This window comes from Dipodomys merriami, unplaced genomic scaffold, assembly GCF_024711535.1.
Source record: "Dipodomys merriami isolate MVZ:Mamm:240054 unplaced genomic scaffold, mDipMer1.0.p SCAF_4, whole genome shotgun sequence".
Taxonomy (NCBI): Eukaryota; Metazoa; Chordata; class Mammalia; order Rodentia; family Heteromyidae; genus Dipodomys; species Dipodomys merriami.
The window spans coordinates 42,451,826-42,461,495 of record NW_027205603.1 but is presented as its reverse complement, the minus strand read 5'-3'; the positions used below and the strand labels follow the sequence as shown (position 1 = coordinate 42,461,495).

Here is a 9,670-nt window from a genome sequence, read left to right as displayed (position 1 = left end):
GTCACCATCCTGCGGCGGCGGCGGCGGCGGAGGGGATGCGCCTGGGACCCGAGGCGCCGGCCACGAGCGAACTTCTGTCCAAACGTGGACATCACACAGTGCTCAGCGCAGGATCCTCAGGACGCTCAGGACCCTTGGTCCCCAGGGCGCGCGACTGCGGATCCCTGGCGCCGCACCTGCGCTCAGGATGCCCCGGGCGCCAACTTGCTGGTGAGGTGCCCTGCGGCGCAGCGCCGCGGTCCCCAAGCCGCGTCTAGAGTCGGCACGACGGGGCGGGCCCTGCTTCGGCCCCTCTTCGTGCGGGTGGATGAGAAGCGCCAGAGCTCTCGTGTGCCATCAGCGAGCGAGCTGTGATTCGGAGCGCCATGGACGAAAGGATTGGGCTGCAGCCCCCGGCTGGAGAGCAGCAACTGGAGGCACCGGCCACCGTGGACGCCGTCGGGGGGAAGTGCGGGCCGGAGACTTCAAGGTCTACGAGTTTACCGTCCCTGAACAGCGCCTCCTGCCGGCCGAACCCTAGTCCTGCGAGTGTAGTCGCCAAGCCAGCCCGGGAGGGTGTGCGTTCTTCGGGCCACCAGGAGCTGAAGCGAGGCCAGAACCCACTGACACTCAGCCCCTCGGCCCCGTCCACTTCGGGAGGGATGGCCGGGCTCGTGGACTGCAACCACAGGATGGACGTGAGCAAAACCGTCTCGGTGTCTTCCACCCTGGCCCCACTCCAGGAGACAAGGTGTCTCTATGTGGTCCTCACGGATTCCCGCTGCTTCCTGGTTTGCATGTGTTTTCTGACCTTCATCCAGGCCCTAATGGTCTCCGGGTACCTGAGTAGTGTCATCACCACCATCGAAAGGCGCTACAGTCTGAAGAGTTCCGAGTCGGGGCTGCTGGTCAGCTGCTTTGACATCGGGAACCTGGTGGTGGTGGTGTTTGTCAGCTACTTTGGTGGCCGAGGTCGGAGGCCCCTGTGGCTGGCAGTGGGTGGACTTTTCATCGCCCTCGGGGCCGCCCTCTTCGCCTTACCTCACTTCATCTCTCCCCCATACCAGATCCAAGAGTTGAACGCTTCAGCCTCCAACGATGGCCTTTGTCAGAATGGCAACTCCTCCTCCACCCCGTTGGAGCCTCCTCCTTGTCCCAAGGATTCGGGAGGAAACAATCATTGGGTCTATGTGGCTTTGTTCGTGTGTGCACAGATTCTCATTGGAATGGGCTCCACTCCTATCTACACCCTGGGACCAACTTACTTAGATGACAATGTCAAGAAAGAAAACGCATCCTTGTACCTAGGTGAGACTTTCCCCTTCTCATGAGTTTGACTCACATTGAATCTTTCCTGAATAGAACTGAAAGGTTCTTGCCCATTTTCAAGTAGAGTGAGCAGTGAGGGTGTGTGTGTGTGTGTGTGTGTGTGTGTGTGTGTGTGTGTCTGTGTGTGTGTGTGTCTGTGTGTGTGTGTCTGTGTCTCCTGGTATTGGGGCTTGAACTCATGGCTTTAAGCTCTTGCTTGGCTTTTTCCCCCACTCACTCAAGACTAGCACTCTACCACTTGATTCACACCTCCACTTCCAGCTTTTTGTTAGGTTCTGAGTAGCTAGGATTATAGGCATGAGCTACTAGCACCAGGCTAAAGTTTATTTTGTATTATGTTTCAGCTTTGATTTGGTGGATTTTCTGTCTGGGGGAGAATAAAAAAGTTGAGAATTCTAGGAACTGACTTTCAGACCCATCTTATTCCTGTTTTTTCCCCAGTGATGCATCTCTCTCTCTCTCTCTCTCTCTCTCTCTCTCTCTCTCTCTCTCTCTCTCTCTCTCTCTCTCTCTCTCTCTCTCTCTCTCTCTCTCTTTCTCCCTCTCTCTCTCTCTCTCTTTCTCCCTCTCTCTCTCTCTCTCTCTCTCTCTCTCTCTCTCTCTCTCTCTCTCTCTCTCTCTCTCTGCCTATGAAATCTCTACTAGTTGCTGTCCTTAGAACTTACTTCAGGAAGAAAGAGGAATAACTAACATGTGAGGTTTAGAATTACTGTTTTCATTTACTCTCATTCCTGAGTAGCCAGATCACAGAAGGCATGCTTTATTCACCCCATGCATGTATTCCTTACATATCACATGCCTGGAACATAAAACAACTATCCCCCAGCCCCAACGAGAGCAGATGACTAAGTTATGTTCAAACAACAATGCAGGTTATAATACTCAAAGCTATTTTTATTGTGAGTTGCAGCCCCTCAGTGACATAACCTTGAGAAATTCACTGCTGTCTTCTGAAGAGCAGAGGCTCTGAGATTTGTTGAGTTGACCTGAAGATACTTGGCTTAAGTATAGGTAACTCATCTGAGGCCAGGAAGTTATTGTTGAGGCTACTTTACTTCCTAGAAATAAATCAGTGTGGTTGTTAGCACCTCTCTGTAGCAACTGCTCCTTCCAAATGACACTTAAAATATTTTTTTTTTGGTGTTACTTGTGGCCACATCCCCAGCTCTTTTGCTTTTAGTGTGTCTTTTCATAGAGGATCATCTATTTTTGCCTTAGGTCCTCCTTAGTAGTTGGGAGTAAGCCTCCATGCCTGCCTTGATGAAGCTGTACATCTAAAGAGATGAGTAGGCCCAGTATACTACAGGAGAGGTCTGCTTTTCTGTTTCTGTACTGGAGTCCAACCAAAACTTAAAGATCTTACTTTATAAAAAGTTGAAACAGTAAATAATCAAATTCCTGCTGCATTTCATAGCTTACTAGCTGTATGCTGGTAGGATCTTTGGTATGGAATAATAAGGTTTTCAAAGGAAAGTGAAAAAGAGACCCAGTGTAAAAGGGATAACCAAGCCTTCTGTCCTTAGTACAGCCATCAGTCCCAGAAGCTGTTAGAGCGGGTGCTGGACTCTCAGGATTCTCCAGGAACTGACTCAATGCGTCAGGACAGAGTTTGATGCCATTCTTTATGATTAAATATAAGAGAAAGACGTTTCCATTCTGGACAGAGAAGAAGAGTATCTTGCCTTTATAAAATTTTCAAACATATAGAAAATTTGAAACAATAGTATAATGAACTTCAGTATAATGAATCTACTCACTGTCTAGATTCATAATTGTTCTTTTTGTCATGTTTACTGCATTAATCTGTGTATATGCATGTGCACGTGTGTGTGTGTGTATGTGTGTGTGTGTGTATGTGTGTGTGTGTGTATGTGTGTGTGTGTGTGTGTGTGTATGTGTAGGTGGGGATTAAGCTCTTTGTCAGCATTAAGGCAGCTCTGAGCTTTAGCATATGTCTAAAAATATGGGCTTTCTGGGGATGGGGTATAGCTCATTGGTAGAGTTCTTAAGTTTTGTAAGAGGCCCTGGGTTTGATTCCCAGCACTACCACATAAAAATACTTTTTTTACATAATTACAAACGCATTGAAATTTTAAGAAAGCTAATAATCATTAACCTAATATCATAACATATCCAGTTTAAATGATATTTTTCTCAACTATCTCCTTAAAGTCTCTTATAATTACTATTTTAAAAGCCAATTAAAAAAAAAACCCTTCATTGGTTTAAAAAAAAAAACAATGGAGGCTCACACATTGTCTTCGGTTGCTTTGTTTGAAGCCTTTTATAACCCAGAACAGTGTCTCAATTGTTTTTCTGCCTATGGCATGGATTCTTTTGAAGGCTAAAACTAGCTGACATGTAAAATGTTTCATATACTTGGCTTATCTGATTATTTCCTGATGGTGTAATTTACCTTGTTCCTCCAAGCCTTGTATTTCCTGTCTATTGGTAGTTCATACCAAGGCTGGATTAAATTCAGAGAAAAGTTCTGGCCAGCTGGGGGCCAGTGGCTCATGCATGTAATCTTAGCTACTCAGGAGGCTGAGATCTGAGAATCAGAGTTTGAAGCCAACCAGGGCAGGCAAGTCTGTGTAACTCTTCTCTCCAATTAACCAGTAGAAGCTGGAAGTGGAGCTGTAGCTCAAGTGGTAGAGTGCTAACCTGGAGAGGGAGAGGGAGAGAGACAGAGAGAGAGAGAGAGAGAGAGAGAGAGAGAGAGAGAGAGAGAGAGAGAGAGAGAGAGAGAGAGAGAGAGAGAGAGACAGACAGACAGACAGACAGACAGACAGACAGACAGACAGACAGACAGACAGCGAGACAGAGAGAGAGAGAGAGAGACAGAGAGAGAGACAGACAGACAGACAGACAGACAGACAGACAGACAGACAGACAGACACAGAGAGACACAGAGACACAGAGAGACAAACAAAAAACAAGCCAACTCAGGGAGAGTTCCTAGCCCTGAGTTCAAGCTCTAGCACCAGTAGCAAACATACAAACCAACAGCCTGCATCCCTGTTCCAACTCACCTTTGGATACATGGACACAAATTTCCATCAAAAGCACAGGCAAACTACAGAGTATCTACTAAAGATCAAAGATCCTGAGATGTAACTTCCTGGAGTGTTGCTCACCAAGAAGAGAAACACCAAGTGCATTGTTGATTTTTTAAATCAACAATGATTTTATTGTGATATTTACATACATGTGTACAATGTGCTTTCACCAAATGTATTCCTCTTTAAGCCTTTTTCTTTTAATCAACTTTTATCAGGTTTCATTATGCTATTTTCATATATATATATATATACACACACACATATAGGTAGATAGAGATAGAGACAGAGAGACACATATACACACATACACACAGAGTACTTGATTCAATTCAATGTCCATCATCTGCAAGTGTATTTTACATACATATTCTGTGCTAGCCACTGTGATAGGTTTAGGTGTGTGTGAGTGTGTATGTGTATGTGTGTGTGTGTGTCCAGTATAGGCAAGCACTGTCACAAAGCCTCTTCAGTTCTGTTCTAGTCTTGAGAAGAGCAGAGGTGGCACACAGACTCAGCATTTGAAGAGCTTGCGATGGAATGGAGAAACATGGCTGACTCAAGCATGGAATATGCCATGTCCAAGGGGAGGAAAGTTGTAGATATGATATTTTCTTTTCTTTTTTTTTTTTTTTGTCTGTCGTGGGGCTTGAACTCTGGGCCTGGGCGCTGTCCTTCAGCTCTTCAGCTCAAGGCGAGCGCTCTACCACTTGAGCTACAGCGCCACTTCCGGTTTTCTGGTGGTTTATTTGAGATAGGAGTCTCACGGTCTCTCCTGCCCGGGCTGGCTTTGAACCGCGATCCTCAGATCTCAGCCTCCTGAGTAGCTAGGATTACAGGCGTGAGCCACCAGCGCCCGGCTATATTTTCTTTTCTTTAAAAAAGATAGTGACTCAGAAAATTCAATGAATGCCTTAGGGCACATCCATCAGGAAAGCCATGAGAATTCATTCTGCTTTGTATGAAATGAATGTCAGTAAAAACTAATGTGGTTTGATCATGAGGAATCTTAAATGGGTTATTTTAATGTTTAATGTTTTCAATGGATTTATGAAATGGAGGCTCTTTGGTCTAGTGTAAAGATGAGGAAACAGGCTCAGAGTGTTAAAGCAACTTGCTTAAGGGCATCAAGCTAACACCAGGACCTCGAGCTTCCTCTGCCTCTGTGACTCTGGCAAGAGGTCTGGAGAGCTCATGGAAACTGGGGGTTGTGTCACATTCAAGTGTGGGTACAGTGCAGAGGATTTAAGAACTGGTCTGAAGGAATGGACACATGATCCAAACAAGATTGTTCTCAACATTTTGAGGAAACTGCCCGCCCCCCCCTTTCTTGGGACAGGGTCTTACTCTGTTGCCTAGGCTGGTTTGAAACTCTTGATCTTCCTGCTACATAGAACCTCTGGAGTGCTGAGATTAAAAGTGTACATCACCACCCTTAGCTCAAAACTTTTGAAAGTCAAGTTTATAGGCTACTTCTATGCATATTAAGATCAGAAAGAATACTGTGTTCTTAGAACATGGACAGTGTTCAACAACTATGATGTAGATTTTTTTTTCCTAAGAAATAACAGTTAAAGTATCTACTATTGTTCACAAAACTGCTCTTCTGGTCTCTTGTATCTCTCCTTTTCTCAACCTTTCTGTCAGTCTGTCTAACTTCTCATCACAACCATACAAGAAAGAGAAAGAAAGAAAAGAAGGAAGGAAGGGAGGGAGAGAGGGAAGAAGGAAGAGAGGAAGGGAGGAAGGAAGGAAAGAAAGAGAGAAAAAGAAGAAAGAAAGAAGAAAGAAAGACAGCAAGCAAGCAGGTGACACAAAAGTAATTACAGGCAGGAACAAATATTTGAAGTAATGTTAAAACCATTGAAGAGGTGTAACTGAATATCTTAGACTTCTAAAGGTTCTATGTTAGAATTCTGGCAGCGCTCACTGTAGGAAAGATGTGGTCCCAGAGGAGAGATAACTGGGATTACACTAAGCACCCTGGCTCTCCTGTGTGGACAGAGGCTTTATGTTGGCCTGGAGCATAGAGAAAGCTTTGTAGGATTTAATACATAGTAGGGTCAACAACCAGACTATGACTTGTAATTATATCTCAAGGAGAAAAAGGATATGTGAGAAAGGATGATAATAGCAGGTGAGAAAAAAGAAAAGGGTGCATTTATTGAATAAAAGATCAGCGCTTCAGTTGGATGATATTCAAGATAAATGATTAGAATAGACTGGCCATTGGCCCCTCCATCACATGTCTCCTTCTTTAACTACCAGCCCTGATGTTCCTCTAAGAGGGAAGGGTTGGGATTGGTTTAGGATCTTAGAAAGAAGGAATAGGCAGACAATCTGGATTTTAGTTACTTTCTATGAGTGCCTGGGTCTTTAGACAAAGCTCTTCTCTCAGCCTCAGTTTTCAATGGGGGTGATTATGTTCCTACCTCAAGGATGTTCCCTGTCTATTTTAGCTAACATGATTTTGGAGATGCAGGTGTGAGGATTTTCAGCCTTTAAGTAGAGGAAGGCAGGTAGGACAAACGTGGGTACAGTGAGTGCATAGTAGTTTCTACCATATTTGCTACACTATTGTGTTTTCCCTTTTGCCTTGGTAGCTGGAAATTCAAGACTTGGGTTTTTCTGATCAGTATTAATAACCTGTCTTCTATGTCATGTGGCTTTACTAAGCACTAATTTTTCTGATTTTTTTTGGGGGGCCCCCAAAATAGCACCCTTTTCCCACACTTGAGTTGTGAGTTAATTGAGACATATGACAAAGGATTATACATGTGTGAACCAAAACACCACTTTTTAAAACCTCAATAGAAGTAAAGTCAAAGAATGTACCACATGTCATCGAGCAAGTGGGTTTTCTAACAGTCACAGAATCCCATGGATGTGTCCATCTAGCCCTGGCCAGAGCTGCTCTCCCCAGTTGGGTTGGTGTTCATGAAAGCCAAGGAGCAGGGCTGAATTTTTATATCTTTTTTATATCTTGTGTATATATATATATATATATATATATATATATATATATATATATATATATATACCTGTTTATTTCAGCTTCATTTATCCTTCTGACTGAGAAGGGGCATGGAGAAGGCCAGAAGGAAACATTGAGAGTGGGGATTCATATTCCCTGCTTCGAATTTTTATTGGCTTTTAAATTCAACTTGGATTTTGCTTGTCCCTCTTACAATGTGTTTATTTTTGTAAGCTACATAAAATCCTTTTTGGAAGTAGGCTCTGTGCAAATTAAGAATAAATAGAAAAAAATAGTCTTCACTGAAAACTAATTGAGGGAGAATGATGATTAGGGGATTTAAGGACATGATTCCAGGACACACAAAAAAAGCTACTGGAATGGCACTGACTGGCCCACATGCTTGGGACTGTTTATCTGTGTCAGAACAAATGGATCTTATCTATACTTAGCAGTGATTGACTTTAGACCAACTAGATAGTGGACATATTTGGCCTCCAAGATAAATTTATCAGTTTAAGATGTAGAGAAACAAGCAATTTCATAGTCTAACTGAGCAGCATAATCTCCATTCTTTCTTCTCCTTCCCTTTCCTCTTCCCCTTCTTCCTTCCTTCCTTCCTTCCTTCCTTCCTTCCTTCCTTCCTTCCTTCCTTCCTCCCTCCCTCCCTCCCTCCCTCCTTCCCTCCCTTCTTTCCTTCCTTCCTTCCTTCCTTCCTTCCTTCCTTCCTTCCTTCCTTCTTTCCTTCCTTCCTTCCTTCCTTCCTTTCTTCATTCCTTCCATCTCTGCTGATCCTAGGGCTTGACTTCAAGGCCTGAGCCTTGCTCATGAGCATTTTTTTCTCAAGGCCAGTGCTCTACTTCTTGAGTCACACCTCTACTTCCAGTTTTACTTTGGTAAATAATTGGAGATAAATGTCTCACAGACTTTCCTTTCGTAGGCAGGCTTCAAACCATGATCCTGAGATCTCAGCCTCCTGTGTAGCTATGATTACAGGCATGAGTGAGCCACCAGTGCCTGGCTTGCATAAAGATTTCTTGTTTACTGTAAAAAAGTCAGTTGAGTACACACTGATTTATTCAACCCAGCCACAAATAACAGGAAACAGCCTTTCTAGTGGTTCTAGAAGGTTTTTTTTTTTTTTTTTAAAGCTAGTACACTTTCAAAGCTTGCTTATTTATTTCTGAGAATTGAATTCAAGGTCTTGTGCATGCTAGGCAAGTGCTGAGTGACTGAGGTAACACCTCCAACTAAAAATGGTTTCTATGCTTTTTCTCTTTGCTTTGCTACGAATTCTTTTATCTCTGTTGTTTGAAATTCCTTCTGAAACTTCAATGCTCAGTGAATTACCAAAGGCTCTCGGTGATTCTGTAAGTCAGAGTTGGGCCTGGGATTCCTCATATTTAATATTATCCTAGGGGAAGCCATTGCATCTGGCCTAAGGTCCACATTTTGAGCACAAAGGATCAAAAGATCAGAGATCCATGATTCTTTTTCAGGTGGAAACTTTGCTGTGGGCTTGAAGTGAGAGCTCCCATTGGTAAAATCATTGCAGGTAATGGTTCTGCTTTGTCAGGAGGAATTTCACCATCTCTCAAGATGTTGGATGTGGGTGCTTCATATTCTGTGGCTATTTCTTAGAATTGCACAGTTAACTGATATTACAATCACTGAGGAGGTTAGTGAGAGAGATGACCTGGAACAAATGATGTTCGTTTTGGTATGAACAATGGGAGGACCACTGTCCATTCTTCTTCCTACCGGAAGGTTCTGTGCAGTTGCATTTCCTTCTCTTGGAACTCTTCTCTTGAACTCATGGTGTCAGAGATGAGCCTGGAAGCCATGTGGGGAACTCCAACTCGGAATAGCATATAGACTCACACACTTGACTACCCTCTTGTTCTTATGTGACAACTTACAACATTATCGGGAATTAAATTTGGTGACAGATCAATCAGTGTGTTTTGGAGAATGAGGATGAGAAGTTATTTTTCTGGTCAGACAGGAAAGGGGGTATACTGGCCCCATTAGCTGAGAATTTTGCTAACAGTAGGAGATGTATCCTAGAGGTCATCTCATGTAATCCCACTTTTTCAAAATGATTATTTGATAGGCAAGAAAAGGGAGACTCCAAAAGATGACAAGATTTGTGCTATGAAAAAGACTATAGTATTTCCTCAAAAAAATTAAAAGTAGATTTGTCATATAACCCACAGTCCTACTTATGGTATATGCCCAGGAAGACTGAAAAGAGTGTCTTGGAATAGCAGCATACCTTTGTTTAAAAGCGGCAGAGTTTACCATAACCAAAAGATGAGCATTCAGTTTT

General features: G+C 43.5%; 1 protein-coding gene across 1 annotated transcript in view; it reads left to right on the top strand.

The window, feature by feature from the left end:
- Positions 1-365: 365 nt before the first annotated feature.
- Positions 366-9,670, top strand: part of Slco5a1 (solute carrier organic anion transporter family member 5A1) — a 125,892-nt gene continuing 116,587 nt past the window's right edge. Inside the window, exon 1 of the mRNA XM_069990896.1 lies at positions 366-1,287. Within this exon, the coding sequence (XP_069846997.1) occupies positions 366-1,287 (922 nt within the window). The remainder of the gene's footprint in view (positions 1,288-9,670) is intronic.